The 17,741-nt window shown below is 41.3% G+C and overlaps 1 protein-coding gene across 2 annotated transcripts; it reads left to right on the top strand.

Moving 5' to 3' along the window:
• Positions 1-433: 433 nt before the first annotated feature.
• Positions 434-17,532, top strand: ehmt1a (euchromatic histone-lysine N-methyltransferase 1a). Of its 2 annotated transcripts, XM_017452126.2 has the most exons (24): positions 434-562; positions 974-1,071; positions 3,532-3,929; positions 4,101-4,212; positions 4,312-4,442; positions 4,715-4,949; positions 5,334-5,479; positions 5,650-5,793; positions 8,339-8,556; positions 8,679-8,771; positions 9,174-9,256; positions 9,387-9,493; positions 9,615-9,737; positions 10,188-10,289; positions 10,541-10,645; positions 11,183-11,337; positions 11,559-11,726; positions 12,658-12,799; positions 12,910-12,987; positions 13,139-13,254; positions 13,405-13,491; positions 16,315-16,393; positions 16,555-16,730; positions 16,824-17,532. In XM_017452126.2, the coding sequence occupies exons 2-24, from the start codon at positions 1,050-1,052 to the stop codon at positions 17,032-17,034; spliced, it is 3,231 nt and encodes a 1,076-aa protein (XP_017307615.1). In that variant the 5' UTR covers positions 434-562; positions 974-1,049; the 3' UTR covers positions 17,035-17,532. The 2 variants fall into 2 exon arrangements, 1 of the variants encoding a protein (XP_017307615.1); XR_006980857.2 differs by lacking the exons at positions 16,555-16,730; positions 16,824-17,532 and having other exon boundaries at positions 13,139-13,288; positions 16,315-16,356.
• Positions 17,533-17,741: the final 209 nt, after the last annotated feature.

Genomic DNA, 17,741 nt, shown 5'->3' with positions numbered 1-17,741 from the left:
AAGACATGCATGGTAGGCTGATTGGCATGTCCAAAGAGTCCATAGTATATGAGTGGGTGTGTGAACGTGTATGTGATTGTGCCCTGCGATGGATTGGCACCCTGTCCAGGGTGTACCCCGCCTTGTACCCGTTGCTCCCTGGGATAGGCTCCAGGTTCCTCGTGACCCTGAAAATGATAAGCGGTATAGAAGATGGATGGGATGGATGTGAAAAAGTAAGCCCTATTATTTTCCACGAACAAGGCTGAACAATCCTTGTTTCCACTGCTCTGGCTTGCTCATTAAGGATATAAATCTACATACGAATATCTGTGGGGGTTTTCTTTTTTATTATGAACTGCGCTGTACAAATAAAACTGGACTGAAACTGAAATGGAAGACAGAAAACTTAGTGACAGCTCTGAGGTGATTGAGGAAGCAGCCAGCAGGAGGCGCTCGAGCTAATCACAGCGGCGGGTTAGCTTCCAGTCTCCGGGGCAGAGGAAGTGAGGCAAGCTCTGCCTCTAAACTTTCTTTGGTTATTAATCTTCTTATTAACATGAAGTGTATTTTCTTTTAACAGGTAGGAATTGTTCGCCCATTCGAAGTCGACTCGAACACCTTGGACTCATTTAATGCTTTGAAACATACACAGGTTCTCCCTGAACCTAGTGTTTTGATGAATGGTGTTTTCGCTAACGTTAGCCTAGCTTAGCTAAAAAAAAACCCCACTGGTGGTCGCGCGCTGGGTTCACAGGAAGCCGCTTGATTCTTCTACTTAATTTTTGTTTGTTTGTTTGTTTGTTTGTTTGTTTGTTTTTTGTGCAAAAAATATTTGTAGAATATTGTATTTTTGTTTTGCACGACTGCCAACTTATCAGTATATTAAACTCTGCTACTGTGTAATGTTACTAGAAAACATTTAATTGCAATGGGGATTAATGCACTTTTGAATCATATTGGAGTTAACTTTATGAATGTATGATTCATGCAGTTGCTCAGCCAGTCTGCTTCCTGTGTGCAAAACTGGAAAACCTGGGCAGGATCTTGTGAGTGGTCTTCTCAGAGCCATGGCCAAACCCAAAAGACCTGGTAAGTTCAGTTAACTTGCAGTATTAGGAGAATAAATCATAACAGGCCCTGATAATATTTTAAATCACAAACCTTTTCATAAAGCATAAGTGACACAATGTGTATTTTCATAGACGTTGCATAAAACCACAGATCAACCCCTTAAACTTATTACTCAGTTATTACTCTTCAAACCCCCACCCATCAGCTGTAACATTAAAACCACAGACAGGTGAAGTAAATAACATTGGCTGTGTTTACATGGACAGCAGTAATCTAATTATTGACCTTACTCTGATTAAGATCATAATGTGATTAAGGTGTTTACATGAGTTGCTTTTAGAATACTCCTTTCATGTACCTGTTTTACATGTTATAGAACATAATTAGATTAACAGACATTACGTCACCGCGCCACGCTGTCCGACGTTCCCTCCAGAATTTCACGTATCGACATATACTTCGTCTTCGTTATGGTACCATATACAGTTTTGGGTGTTTTTATTAAAAATTTTTTACGAACGCTTTAAGTGCAGTTAATTATTATTATGCTGTACGTGCTAATAGACAACTGTTTGAAGCTGTGGGCTGCGTCTCAAACCGCGTACTTACCGTCTATATAGTAGCCGAGATGCATGTATTTTTCCTCACTACAGGCCTATAGTAGGCAAGTATGCGGTTTGGGACGCAGCCGAGCTCTCTTGTTCGCCGTAAAACGTAAAACTGCTGTGTGTGATCGTGTCCTGTCGCAAAATGCGGTAAAGCTCTCACACGACGTTCATAATGTGATTAAAGTGTTTACATGTCTGTAATACACGTCCATAATGCGACTAAAACAGGAGTACTCTACCTATCTTAATTTGATTAGAGCTTAATTCGAGTATGACCTTAATTAGATTAAGGTAAGTAAAAATTGCTGTTTACATGGTAGTTTCTTAATTAAAGTATGGTCTTAATCGGGTTAAGAGTGGATTATTGTTGTCCATGTAAATGCAGCTATTGAGTATCTTGTTACAATTGGACCTGTCAAGGGGTGGGATATATTATTCAGTCAATTCTCGAAGTTGTTGTGATGGAAGCAGGAAAAATGGGTAAGCGTAAGGATCTGAGCGACTTTGACAAGGGCCAAAATTGTGATGGGTCAGAGCATCTTCAAAACAGCAGGTCTTTCCGGTGAGGTGTTCCCGATATGCAGAGGTTAGTACCTGCTAAAAGTGGTCGAAGGAAGGAGAACCACTGAACCGGTGACGTGGGGACCGAAGGCTAGTCCGTCTGGTCCGATCCCAGTGAAAATCTACCGTAGTCCAGATTGCTGAAAAAGTTCATGCTGGCTGCGATAGAAAGGTGTTCGAACACACAGTGCGTCACAGCTTGAAGCATATAGATAGGGTCAGAGTACAGTGTGGATCCGGGTCAAGAGCTTCAGTTCATTTTCACATCAAACATCAGAATTGGGGAAAAACTTGATCTCGGTGTATTTGATTGTTTGTGCCGGATGGTTTGAATATTTCAGAAACTGGTGATCTGCTGGGATTGTCATGCACGAGAGAGTTTACACGGAATATTGCAAAAAAAACAAATAAGCATCCAGTGAGTGGCATTTCTGCAGGCAGGAATGGCTTGCTGTTTGAGAGAGGTCAGAGGAGAAAGGCAAGATCGATTCAAGCTGACTGGAAGGCTCTGAGAACACAAATAATCACTCTTTGCAACCGTGGTGAGCAGAAAACATATCCCAGAATGCACAACATGCCAATCTGGTTGGGCTACAACTGCAGAAAACCAAACTGGGTTCCACTCCAGGAATCTGAGGCTACAGTGTAGACCGGCTCACCGAAACCAAACCGCCTAGTTTTGAACCCTTTTTGTTTGTTGTACCATACTGTGTAAACTCCATAGACTGGGGTGTGTGTGTGTGTGTGTGTGTGTGTGTGTGTGTGTGTGTGTGTGCGTGTGTGTGTATGTGTGTAGAATCCCAGAAGATCAGCACTGTAGTACAGCAGGTATCATTGTGCCTCACAGCTCCAGGGTTTGAACGTGACCCATCTGTGTGGTGTTTCTGTCCCACTAGACCTGATGTGTTGAAATTTTGGATGTCTGAGGATTATGCAGAATGGTATATTCCCATATTCCCATCACGTCAGAGAACCGAGGTCCCAGTCATAACCTAAATTATTATTATTTTGGTTATGTTGTACTGTCAAGTTTAAAATATTGCCATGTGGTATAGATAGTGAGACAATTTTAGGTAAAGTAATTACACGTTTGTGTACCCAAAGTACCGTCTAAATTGGGAACAACGTGATTGTTATTAATTATATTGAAATGCTGAGATTGTGTTCCCAAAGCATAGTATAGATGCTTTGCTACAGTCAACCAGCAATGTCTCAGGCATTCCTAGAGCTCTAAGAACGTATAAACTTATGGGTGAAAAGAAGTTAATAAACTACTGTGGCTGTCTTTTGAACAATCATAACGTTCTAGGTGCGGACAAGCCTGGTGATGCATCAAAGCGAGGGAGGAAAACGAAACCTAAGCACAAGGATGGAGGCTCGGACTCGGAGAGAAAACGGAAAGACACAGAAGCAGGTCTTCATTTGCTTTCTGGACAGACTGCATCAAAAGCCACATCCTCTCACACTGCTAAGGTTTCAGCCCCAGCGACATGCCTACCTCAGGAGACTAAGAGTTCGGGTCCTGCTGTTGCACAAAGTCATGCAGTTAAGTCGCTTCAGAGCTCATCCAGGACTTCTTGGAGATCAGAGATGGACAAAACAAGCTCGAACAGCTCTGAGGAGGGAAATAGAAGGTCTACGCTGGTGCAGTCACGTTTGGCGTGGAAGACCATGGCCAGTTCTGCTCCTACTGTAGATGCGCTCAAGGTTAGATACACCATATGCATCACAGTACCATTATTCAGCAAGGAACAGGGGAAATAAGAAAAAAACAACGAAGTACTAACTAAAGTAATTTCACCATATTCTCATCAGTGTATTACCGAAAGCCGTAGTATCCAAATGTCTCGAGCTATGTTTTTGTGTTTCCGTGTCCAGATCCTAAATGCAGAAAAAAGAGTTTCGGTGAAAGACACAGAGTTGAAGATTACGCCGTCTACTCAGTTAAAGCTCCCGCAGAGACCGAAGATCTCAGCAAAAACACAAGCAGGTCAGTGTTACCCTCCTTCTCTTACTGATTCCTCAGCCGTCCAGTGCTACCTGGAGAACGAGCCAACAATGCACTGCTATTTCCTTTGCGTCAATGCAGTGACGACGACGACGACGACGACGAAGAAGAAGAAGAAGAAAAGGAAGATGGGCTTGTATAGTTTTGTTCCTAAGAAGAAAACCAAAGTCTCAGCTCAGCAGAACCTCGCTTTACCTACCTCACACAGCCAAGTGAGTGGTTTTACCTTCTTATATCACATTATTGTTTAATATTTCGATGATTTAGCGTGCATTTATAGTGAACAGGAAGCCGTTTGTGGTTCGTTCTGTCTGTTGCGGCGTAAAATCATAAGCTCGTTAATACGCTAATCCATCTGAATATTAAATCTTTTAAATAGTTCAAGAACAAAACCAACATATTTTAAAGGGATTTGACACAGCACTTTGTTCTTTACTCTCTATTGCCTGCTTGTAAAGACAAGATTATTGTATGTTGTCGTTAGAAACCGGTATCACACGGAGTCAAAGGGTTACAGCTGCCCTTAGAGGAGGCTTTTAAACCCAGAACAAACGTCGATGGGAACGAGAAGCCGAGCGGAAGAGCGGCTGAAGCGGTCGCTGCCGAACTGCAGGACGAAAGCGAAAGTGGGAAATCTCCCGAAAACTTCAGAGAAGAATATACAGAGCTTCCTCTACACACCCTGGCGCAGGAGAGCGTCTTCACAGCTATACACACAGGTGCTCTGTATGGACACTTACACCGCTGTTGTGCATCAGATAATACGGCGCGGTAGCAAATCCAGATCTAAGTGATTTTTTGAAAGCAGGAGATAGCGTGATGTTGAGCTAGACATGATCATTATCGTGGGCTATTCTATGTAGTGAGCAAACCCAAGCTCTTTGGTATTTAGCATTGTATTAGCATGGTATTTAAATTACAGATGGCAGATTTGACACGCCCATTATCTTTATCTTTAACCTGAAGAGGTATTTTTGGTGCCACATGGGTTTCTTTAAACAGTTACCTTTTCCTGTAACCTTTCAGCAAAACCCGTTCAGATGTTTATCAGCTGTTGCACCTGTTGCTTACAGAAGATCTGAGGAACAGCTGCTGTTTTACAGGTTTGCCTGAGGATAAGGAAAATATGGAGTCGGATGAGACACTGGAGCCGCCGCTGTGCAGCTGTCGTATGGAAACACCCAGGAACCAGGATGTAGTAACGCTAGCGGAGGGAAAGTGCATGGCTGTAGAGGGTGTAGATGGGAAGGTATTGTTCACTTTATCTCACACTCTTGACTTCCTGTGTGCCTATTACTTCCTCTCAATGCCTCTCTGGTTGAAACTATTTCTGTTTGTCATTTTAGTTTTGTTTTTTTTTTGCTTCCTGTCTATTATGAATTTTGACACGCCCTTTTCCCACGCTTTCTGCACGTGTAGCTGAATTTATGTCGAAGACCGATCCAGAAGCAGGAGATGATGCGGCCGTCTCCGCGGATCCCGCTGCTGGTGCTGTGTGAGGATCACCGGGCCGGTATGGTCAAACACCAGAGCTGTCCAGGCTGTGGCGTCTTCTGCAGAGCCGTGAGTGCAGTCTGAGGTGTTATCGGGTAGGGGACGGTTTACTGGTTCCCCACCGTGATTCAATAGAGCTTCATTACATCATTTCTAAAGGCACACAAAGGCCACAGCTGTCAGATGCTTACACAGATCCTGCACCTGACCTTACTGATTTATTTGTTTTTGGTTGTTATATATATGTAAATTTATGGCATTTGGCAGACGCCCTTATCCAGAGCGATGTACATCTTTTTACTTACTCATTTATACAACTGAGCATTTGAGGGTTCAGGGCCTTGCTCAAGGGCCCAGCAGTGGCAGCTTGGCAGTGCTTGTATTTAAACTTACGACCTTTTGATCAGTAGTTCAACGCCTTAATCACTGAGCTAACACTGCACATTATTATGTAGGTACTTATACTAGAGACTTTATCCTGTAATTTTCTCTCCACGTTAAAAGCAGCAGCCAAACTTGCCTTGGCATGACTCTTAACCTGGCATCTCGTTTAGATGAATATAAATACATAGACGATAAAGTTCTTGTAATTAGCTCTGTGGAAACAGATCAGGCTACAAGCAAGTTCCTTATTCTGTAACCACTGAAATTACCCGGAACAATTAGTCCCAGGAACATTTTTCAAGGGACAATTTGGTTCCTCCAGACCTTTTTTTTGTCTGTGTTTCCATTGCGGTCTAAAGTACCGTGAAGATTAGGCAAATTAGTCCGGTCGGAAAAGCACTTGTTGGTCCGCCGATCGGAACCGCTCCTGTTATTATTGTGATCCTTAACGTTCTTGTAGTCCTGTTTTAATTTCTCGAGTTTGCGCCGTGTGAACAATGCACGGCTCGCTTAACCGACTTGATATTTTTGAGTATACTTTTTCATCACGGCTCGCCGTTTCCAGTTCCCGCTGTATTTCGTCCTCGGCATAAATACTGGCATACTCTGGATGCATGCCAATCAACCAATCAGCATGTTCAGTGCCCAAGTCCCTCCCTGCAAAGTTCTTGAACTTTGAAAAAGTACCACCTCCCACTTTCCGAGGGGGAAATATTTTACCCGGAGCTTAATTTAGACCATGGTCCCTGCGGTGGAAACACACAGAGTACCTTCAAAAGTCCCTAGTTCCTGGGGAATGTTCCTGCGGTGGAAACGTGGCTCTAGAGCCTATTTAGTGGTAGCATGCTGGCTTAATACTTTAGCAAATACAGCTTTGATCTTGATCCACGGAACTAAACTATGAAACTAAGAATAGTTAAATCTCAGGGCCGCTATCTAGCTGTACATGCTTAACAGCTTAAAGGGATATTCGGAAAAGCTAGAACAATTTGCCATCTAAAGACCCCCAGAGAAATCCTTTTTTAAGTGTGTCACATGTATATAGACTGTAATAGGTGCACACCCTATTAAGACAGTGGTTAAGACCGTGGACTCCTGATCGGAAGGTCGTGAGCTCAAATGCCAGCACTACCAACCTGCCCCTGCTGGGCCCTTGAGCAAGGCCCTTAACCCTCAACCGCTCAGTTGTTATAAAATGAGACAAATGTAAGTCGCTCTGGAAAAGCGCATCTGCCAAATGCTATGAATGTAAATGTTTCTAATGAATAATAACTGGGAACCTACCATGTGATCTGATAATCACTTCCACCATTGAAGCAATCTTTAGGTCTCGCTTTATTTAAGTACTTATGTGCCCAGTCTATAGTAACAGCCAAGATGGCTGCTGTGTGCAGAGAGTTGCCTTTAAGGACTGTGGTATAGCGAAGAGAGGGGATCCTCTGGGTCTTGTAAACACAGAGCATATTATTCTCCATGAATACGTAATGTACAAGACTAGTCAATGGAATTGATCTGAATATGTTTATACTTTACTGCCGGTACTTTTTATTGAAGATGTGGGATTTAAATAGCAAGGCACTCGTATTACAGAAGAAATATTTATAAAGCTGATGTTTTGGTCTACTATCCTGCATTGTACACTACAGGTCAAAAGTTTAGACACACTCATGCTTTATTTTTATTTTTCCACACATTTTAGAATAATAATAAAATCATAAAAACTCTGGAGTAACACAAATGGAACTGTGGGAATTATGTTGTGATAAAAAAAATCCAAAATAATTTAGTATTTTATCATCTTCAGAGTAGACGCCCTTTTTGCCTAGAATTTCCAGAAATGTATTCTTGTCTTCGTTTCAAGTCATTCATTTAAACAAATATTTTTTGTAAATAAAATTAGTTTTCTAATGAAAGAAATGAATACGTCGGCACGATTATATTTTTGTCTACAACACCGATTGCACACATTTAATCACACACCTTCAGATCAAAAGGTTTTTCAGATCATGAGAAACATTTCAGTCGAGTGTCCACTATATATATATATATATATATATATATATATATATATATATATATATATATATAAACATATATAATATACTATAAATGATATTTTTTTGTAATAGAATCCAACTGGCAAAAATTCACTGCAGGTCATCAAATAAAATGTATCAAAATCAATAAAATGTATTCAATGAAGATTGAAAGTTGACTCTTCACTCTTCAGGGAACGTTTATGGAATGCCAGCCGGACGGACACATCTCTCACCGGTTCCACCAGAGCTGTGCGTCGACGATTCATGGCCAGCTCTTCTGCCCTCACTGCGGTGAGGAGGCTAGCCAGGCTAAAGAGGTCACCATCCATAAAGCCACCCCTATTACTCCCACGCCGGCCATCACTGCGGCAGCTTTACCTGGAGACAAAGGCGACTCCGCTTCGGCAGAGTAGGCTCACGGCCACAGCATCTATACCTTTTATAGCTTTTGATTGTATTTATTTTATATAGCGTTTATGTGCCAGGATCATGTCTTTATTATTAAAGTGTCAATTGATTTATATTTTACAGAAAGCCAAGAACAGACTCCTCACCTGCTGCTACACCTGTGGAACCTGCTGTAGAGTCGCTGGAGACGGTACTGGAAGCACTGGAGGATGGAAAGTAAGCTTTCCTTTCTGATATCTACAAGTTGCTCTAAATTTTGTAGAACAGGTTTTTGTGCTTAAATACCTTTTGGCAATTAATTATTAAAATATTAGAGCTTATTATGTTCCAGTATGTAACGTTCCTGTTATTACACTGGGTTACTCTGGGAAAATGGGGTTACAGAGTATCCAAGTATCCAGATTTTCCAATTTCAAGAATCTGAATATGTAGGCATCCCCCCCCGAATAAAATACAATGGCTAGCCATTAATTTATTATTCTTTATCAAAAGATTTTTGTCTCCGGTACATTTTTGATTTGGCTGACTTTAAGAAACTTCGCCTATTCCTAACTTAAGAGCAGTGCGGAAATATTTGATGGATTAATTACATGCCTTTTTTCCTGACCTCTTTGTAAGATATAAAAGCTCAAAGCTTCCCCCGAAGCAGCTCTTCTTCTCAGCTAAGCGAGGAGAGCTTCAGCAGGTCATGCACATGTTGGGTAAGGGGCTGTATGTATAATCACATCACGTAGCAGAGATTCAGACGTTACGTAATTGCACAGCTGCATAGTGTTCCTGTTGCCCTTGTGGAGCACTGATGTAATCATGCATCGTCTTTGTGGCGATCAGTGGAAGGAACCGACCCCAACTTGCAGATGGAGAGCGAGAGGAGGCGCACCCCGCTCCACGCCGCTGCCGCTGAGGGCCATAAAGAGATCTGCCACATCCTGGTTCAGGTATCGTGGAAAAGCCCCACGAGGCCGCTAACATCACCCTGTCATCTCAGTGATTTATTCCGAATGCAGAGTGTTGGTTATGAATGCATGTCTGAAAGCCCTGTGTGTGTGATACTTTGAGGCGGGAGCAAACCTGGACACGTGTGACGATCAGCAGCGCACTCCTCTGATGGACGCCTGTGAGAACAACCACATTGAGACAGTAGAGTACTTTCTGAAGGCCGGGGCATCCGCATCGCACAAGGTAAGAGCAGGGAAGTGATTGCGTGCTTTTGTGGGGATTAATATAGCAGCACAGGAACACTGCAGAATTAAAGCTGTGAAATGTTCATTAATGGAATACAGTGCAGGGTCTGAATTTAATGATGCACTTCATTAAAGACATTACAGCTGAGATACAGCTTTTGTTCTCACACACACACACACACACACACACACACACACACACACACACACACACACTTACTCTCACACTCACTCTCACACTCACTCACATACACTCACACTCTCACGCACACAAAAACACTCTCACTCACTCATATATTAAGGAATGTAATTTATTTCTCAAACTATTGCTTAAATGGTCCAGATTTCATTCTTCCTGCCCGAAGTCAGCTCTGTAAGTGCCCTACCTAATTGGTACGCTGTAGTGCTGTACTAAACACTCTACTGCTATCTGATTCTCTTCTCCCAGGATATAAGGGGCTCAACATGTCTCCACATGGTGGCTCGAGGAGGCCACATCGGGATACTGCAGCATCTCCTCTCCACTGCCTCTGTAGATGTTAACTGTAAGGTATGCAGTGATCTGTGCACTTCTTCCTGAGTAAAGTTGCCATATACAGTGTACCGATGTAGACCTGAGACAGATAAGTGTCCAAGGAGTAGACTGAGAGTGTGGTTTGCACTTTATTTATATAATTTCATACTTTAGTGACTCGTATTATTTAGATTTATGAGCACTCGTGAGAGGGATTTCATGAAGCTCTGACGTGATACTTTAGATACCAGATTGTGAGTTATTATATGGGAACTGATCGTTGTCAGGATGACGGAGGCTGGACCCCCATCACCTGGGCAACTGAAAACTTGCACACAGAGCAGGCGAAGCTGTTGATCGCCCGCGGAGCTGATATCCATATGAGAGACAAGGTGGGTGCCGGATTTGAAGAGCGACATTTAGCTTGAAAGATGCAGTTTGTAAATTGGAAATGGATTTCCAGTCTTTCAATATTGTGTACATTTCAAAGATGCCTTAAATACTTAAATACTCTGCCTTAAATACTTAAATACTCTGACATGCAATTAGATCATACAATCAGACTGGCCTGTTTCATTTTTTTTCCTGTTTAGATTGTTATGGCCCTAAAATTTAGTCTGCCCTAGATTTACTCCAGGTCCACCCCAGATTTTCGGAGGTATTTACAGTTTGTCCGTAAAGTTCATGGGGTCCGAGTGGAAGGGAAGGACTTGTCAGGGTTTTCCATGTAATTGTGTTTCACCATGCAGCCAACAAAGGGCTCTAAATATTTCCAATCTGCTCCTTTAAAATTCACATTTAACATTCTCATAATGATTAAATGTCTTACTTTTTACTATAAATGTTTATAAACTCTTGCAGAGTAAAAGAGACCATTAAAGGTTCCTATATTGTGCTTTATAAGTTATTTGTGATATAATTACTTCTAGGAGGAGAATATCTGCCTGCACTGGGCAGCGTTTGCCGGCTGTGCTGACATCGCTCAACTGCTGCTGGAGAACAGATCAGACCTGCATACTATGAACATACACGGGGACACGCCTCTGCACGTCGCTGTCAGACAGAACCAGATGGATTGTGTCATGTGAGTGTGGAGCAGTGGGGTTTGTCCTAATACGGTCCAGTCTAGTTAAATACACTTGCTTGTATTTGTTTAACCAAAGACCGTCCTGTATCAGACATTTCTTATTACTATGACTGATTAGTCTGATACGCTACATCTCCAGTAATTGTAGTAAAGATTTTTTTTTCAGACCTGCAGATTGTGCCATGTTTCGTAGTTGTAACAAATCGCTCTGTACGCAGGCTCTTTCTGTCCCGAGGAGCAGATGTGAACCTGAAGAACAAGGATGGAGAAACTCCTTTGGACTGCTGTAGCATCAGCTCTAAGGTGTGGAGCATCCTTAACACCAGCAAGAAGCTCACTGACGCCCGCAGAGGCAGAGACCGTCAGGGAGAGCAGCTCCTCTGCAGGTAGCTCGAGCATCTCCCTCAGTCAGATTGGTTTAAATTCTACAGCTCTGCAATCTGCTGGAAATTTTGCGCTTGTAAGGAGCAGAAATGGTGGTGGGATGAAAGAAAACAACAGTGTTAAACAAATGCATTATAATTTATAATTTTTTTTTTTTTAAAAAAAGCTCAACAATCTGAAAGGTATGTCTGTGATTGAAAGAAAATATTAAAGAGCAGAAATCAACAATAAACAAAGAGGGGGGACAAAGAAAACAGGAAGAAGGAAATCGAGAATTTTTCTTCAAGAATGAGAAAACAAAATAAACCACCAAAATTACAATATAAGAAAAAAAGTCAACGTAAGGTAAGACAGACTTGTAGGCAGTTTAATATCATAACAACGACAACAGCAATAATAATAATAATAATAATATACTAAGATGATATTTTGGCAGATTTGAGATGTTTCGCATTTACAGTGGCAGCGCTTCTGGCAGTGTCATCATTTTCAGATGGTTAACTTTTTATTGGTTTTCGATTACACAAAAAACCCCCCCAAAGAACAAAGATGAAACAAGACAACAAAGACAAACAGTAACAAAAAAACCCAATTAAAATTCCATGCAAGATATAGTTATGTCTGTGGGGGAGAGAAAACATTAAAACCATTAAAATGATAGAAAAAGCAGTAAGTTTAGAACATATTTATATCCATATATATGTACACCACCGGTCAAAAGTTTAGACACACTCATTCTTTATTTAGCCCCCTTTATTTAACCGGTAGTGTATATACAGCCATATCTACACATATACATGCATGTTAAATGCATATATACACACACACACACACACTGATGAAAAACAAGGCAAAAACAATATAATAAAATATGTCATGACTAAAACAGAGTACTCAGGTCTTCAGATGTTTCTTTAATGTGGTATTACGCAGAGATTTGTCTCGGGGTTATGAGGACGTCCCGGTGACCTGCGTGAACGGAGTGGACCAAGAGCCCTGTCCAAACTTCAAATACGTCCCCGAGAACTGTTTCACCACTCAGGTGAACATTGATGAAAATATCACACACCTACAGGTGAGAGAATCTGACATAAACATGCACAGGTATATTTCTGTAGAGTAACACAGTCGTTCTTGGTAGTTGATTTCGATTTCTGTATCTTTGTTGCTGTGTCTGGGTGGAAGCACTGCACATGTAAAGACGACTGCTCGTCCAGCAGCTGCATCTGTGGCCAGCTCAGTATACGCTGCTGGTATGACAGGGTAAGATGATACCTTTTTTTATTTTAAATGTTTACTATTTGACAGAATCAGTCAGTCTCCTGCTGCTCTGTTCCTCTGTGCGATGACAGAAAGTGGTTTTGCACAATCACCAGAAAGTTTCTCTAATCATCGTCGTCTGTGCTGTGTGCAGGAAGGCCGTCTGCTGCATGAGTTCTGTAGGGAAGACCCGCCCTTCCTGTTCGAATGCAATCATGCCTGCGCGTGCTGGAGAACGTGCCGGAACAGAGTGGTGCAGAACCGTCTGCGGTAATAATGCGTTTGCTCTTCCAGACCCTTTTAGGTGCACTACTATTTCTGTTCTGCAGCATGCGAACGTGAATGTGCCGAGTGTTTTTACGACGAGTTTTTCATTAGACTCGAATTACCGACAGCATGTTTGTGTTTGTGTGTCATCAGGGTACGACTGCAAGTCTTTCGCACTGCTAAAATGGGCTGGGGTGTGAGAGCTCTGCAGGATATTCCTGAAGGAGCCTTCATATGCGAGTAAGGCCTTTAAAGTGCTCACATCCATTAAAATGTCATGGTAGAAATCACAACATTATTAACACATTTACCTGTTTACTTAAAACTCAAACTCGAGGGCAGTTACTGAATTCCACCAAGGAATATTAAAGGGCTTCTGTTGTGCTTTTTCAGATATTACCTTTCATGTGGTGTGTTATAGAGCTGTTTGCAAATGTAAAAAAGTCTGCAAAGTTTCAATAATCAAAGCGCATAATAATCAAATAATCAAAGTTATTGACTCCCAAAAAAAGGAATCGATTCTGAACAGCTGAAACGAGTCGTTAGTGATTCCAGATTTTACTTCCTGTACTAACCTACGTAGGTTTGTAACAAAAACCCCCGCCTCTGGTCTTCATCGGCTGACAGACGGAGGTGAAAGGTGTTACGGTAGTGGGCGTTTCCTTTTCGAAACACGCTGACAGCGGTAGACCAATCACAACAGATTGGGACATTTGACCCAGGAGTTTAGAATGAATCCTTTAGAACGGATCATTTAACGAGTCGTTTGTGACACTGGGGGGAAAAGGTCATGCATGCTGCAGTTTAAATTAGGAGCACATTAAAGTGTTTGGATGCATGTAAATCTATTGTATGAGACCTTTAAAACAAAACTAGGCACGTTTCAAAACCATAATGGGTGCGCTTTAATAAAAAGAAAAACAGTATAGTGGGTGGCATGGTGGGGCAGAGGGTAGAGCTGTTGCCTACAGAGTTTCACGTGTTCTCCTCGTGTCAGTGTTGGTTTGCTCCAGGTTCTCCGGTTTCATCCCAGCTCCTAAAAATAACCTGGTAGGTGGATTGACTATGATAAATTCCATCCCCCCTGTTGTGAATGTGTGTGCACATGGTGCCCTGTGAAGGCGTGGCATCCCATCTAGGGTGCATTCCAGCCTCAGTTCCAGATCCACTGCTAGCCTAACCAGGGAAAAAAGCACACCTACTGAAGAGGAATGATGAGTTTTATCCAATCCATCCGGTTTCCAGAACATTTTGTGGTATCACTACTATACAACAATGTTAGTCCAAAATTTTTTTTAAAAAACACACCATATTCCATACTCGCTTATAAAATAATGTGCTGCTACATTACGCAATAGCTTACAGTTTACACTCCATGTTCTATGTATCTATTGTCCTGTGTATTTATTGTTTTGCACTCGTCTCACACTGCTGTGTATTTGCAGCTGGTGTAGTCTTGTGTACTGTTCTGTGTTGCACCACGGTCCTGAAGAAACCTAATTTTTTCCCAATGTATACAAGCTATATAGAGGAGTGACAATAAAAATCCACTTGACTTTTGTAAATTTGTATCTATAAGGATTCTTCACTTCACGAGGTTCTTTATCAGAACGGATTTTCAAGAACTCTTTTAGGAAGCTTAGAAACTTTCATTAGGAAATGAACCCTCATTTTTCATTCCTCTGCCACTAGGGGGTGGAGAGATTATGGTTTTGGGTTGTCTGTGTGTCCGTCCGATATTATCGTCGGAGCAAGATCTCAAAAACGAGTGGTTGAATGTTTGAATGATAATTGTAACCAGCAGATGAACTGATTAGATTTTGGAAAAGGTCAAGTGTCTGAAATAGCTTTTATTCAATAGCTTTCTTCCTGTTTGCCATGCACAGAAGATACTTATGTTCAGGCACTCAAGGTACATTTCTGGCTGTCTTAAGATTTATTTTGCAAGTAACATTGTTCCATCAGTCCGCCATTTTTTGTGCAATATCGTAAAATAAATTTTTTGCCATTCATCCAAACATGGTCATGGTATATTTTAAGGGTATTTGAGGCATACAAATTTCGTAACAAGAAGTACTTTACTTGTTAGCAGTGGAGACATCCCTTATTTCTAACATCTCATGTTTCTAAGAGTGGGATCGAATCTGTTAAAGGATGAGTTATACAGGTTTAGAGCTTCGACTGACAGCTTTAAGTGAGTTTTGAGTAAACAGGTTTTCTGTTCTTTCTTTTTTTTTTTCAGTAGATGGGAATCTTATCCTACATGTCCGTGTTGATCACACATGCACTGTAGATGCACTACCGGTCAAAAGTTTACACCCTCATTCTTTATTGATCCCCCCCCCCCCCCCCCCCCCTACATTTTAGAATAATAATAGCGTCATCAAAACTCTGGAGTAACACAAATGGAACTATGGGAATTATGTTGTGATTAAAAAAAAAAAATCCTAAATAGATCAAATTAATTTCATGTTTTAGCAATTTAAAAGTAGACACGCTTTTTGTCTAGGAACTCCAGAAATGCGTTTTCTCAATTGTATTTCCCTGAGATGATTTTTAAACAGTATTAAAGGAGTTCCCACCTACACTGGAGTCTTATCGGCTGCTTTTCGGAATATTTCTCTCCAAGCCATCTTGTAAGATTTTTTTGTAAATAAAATGTTAGTTTTCTAATGAAAGAAATGAATACGTCGGCACAATTATATTTTCGTCTACGGCACCGATTTCAAACATTTAATCACACACCTTCAGATCAAAAGCTTTTTAAGATCATGAGAAACATCAGTCGAGCGTCCACAAACTTTTGACCGGTAGTGTACGTTGCTGTTGATGGAGATTCGATATAAAATGCTGAAGTGTTCCTTTAAATAGTCTCCTCTCCAGAAAAGGGATTTTAATTGAATACAAAATGGAGCTCAGAAAGGGAACCATAATAGTTATTATTAATTATTCATCTGGGATTCATTTCCTGGTGTTTGGACCAAATCAGTTTTTTTCCCTGTGGCGTTGCTGTTTGTTTGTGTGTGTGTGTGTGTGTGTGTGTGTGTGTGTGTGTGTGTGTAGGTTTGCCGGCGAGATCATTTCAGACGGAGAAGCGAACATCAGAGACAACGACTCGTACATGTTCAACCTGGACAATAAGGTCAGTGTTGTACTACTGTGTCCAAAGCAGACATCGGAGCTTTGAGCTGCATCTGGCCAGCAGGCTGTGCTGTAGGTTCTCAGCCACATTCTTTGTCTACTTTTGCCCCCATTTGGATGAAATAAATGCTTTTAATTTGTTTTGTTTTTTCCCCCTCGCAGGTTGGCGAGGTCTACTGCATCGATGCCCAGTTCTATGGCAATGTCAGTAGGTTTATGAACCACCTGTGTGAGCCCAATCTGTTTCCTGTGCGAGTGTTCACCAAACACCAGGACCTGCGCTTCCCACGTATCGCGCTGTTCTCCTGCAAACCCATACGGGCTGGAGATGAGCTGGGGTAAGTCTTTCTTATCTTTTCTCTTATCATTCTGTTGATCAATTCATACTCCCCCACCCTCCCGTTCTGATTTCTCGTTCTTCTTAACCTAAGGTTTGATTATGGAGATCAGTACTGGGAGATTAAAAGGAAGTACTTCAACTGTCAGTGCAGTTCTGCTAATTGTAGGCACTCGGGGGCTGGTTTGGCACACAGCCATGTGGACAGCTCGGCCCAAACGCCCACCGACCGGAGCTCCTCTCAGGTAGCCTGCACTCGGCACATTCGCTCAGCCAACACTGGACAAGCAGCAAGCCAAACCTGACCTGCCTCTGTGAGGACACTGCAGAGATGAACTGTTCATGGACCACTTCCTGTTCGTATTTCTTGGTGGTACGCTACCATGGCGTATTATTATTTTTAATTATTATTTAAATCTTCAGAGAGGACGTTTTTAAAAAAAAAAAAAAAAAAAGCAACAAAAGGCTCGTTTTAAAGCAGATCGCATGAATTTGGGTAGAATTATACCACAAAGCGATTTTTTTATTATTATTATTTTTAAAAAAATTTTTAACGTGATGGAAGGATTATGAAATAAGAATGCAATACATATATTTGAACAATAATGTTTTTAAACAGCCGGGACAGATGAAGATCAAGCTAAAGATAACATTTTTTTTAAAGATAAAGCTTAACTCTTAACAGCTTTTTAGGGATTATGCATTTTTTTCCCCCGTCATACCAATTTTATTATCTTTGTATAATGTTTATAATTATGATAACCGTGCGGATTAAAGCCTTTTTATAGATATTTTCTATTATACGCTCGAGGTGCTGTCTTTATTCATTTTTTATCACTTTTTTATTCCATTTCCATCCTTGGATGATATAGCTTATGTCGCTTATGTATTTAACATCCTAACATTTATTTAGTTTCTGTTTCAATTGCTGAAGGAATTGCCTATCAATGTGAAAAACCACTGATTGGTGAAATTAAGCAGCTGCAAAATAACCATGCCTGGTTTCAGATTA

This window comes from Ictalurus punctatus, chromosome 22 (assembly GCF_001660625.3).
Source record: "Ictalurus punctatus breed USDA103 chromosome 22, Coco_2.0, whole genome shotgun sequence".
Taxonomy (NCBI): domain Eukaryota; kingdom Metazoa; phylum Chordata; class Actinopteri; order Siluriformes; family Ictaluridae; genus Ictalurus; species Ictalurus punctatus.
This window is presented reverse-complemented; position numbering and strand designations above follow the sequence as displayed.

Coding starts and splice junctions, on each gene's coding strand:
- ehmt1a (XM_017452126.2), top strand. CDS start 1,050: ATGGCCAAACCCAAAAGACCTG. Junction 11,338..11,558: donor AACCAGATGGATTGTGTCAT/GTGAGTGTGGAG, acceptor CTCTGTACGCAG/GCTCTTTCTGTCCCGAGGAG. Junction 12,800..12,909: donor AAAATATCACACACCTACAG/GTGAGAGAATCT, acceptor TCTGGGTGGAAG/CACTGCACATGTAAAGACGA.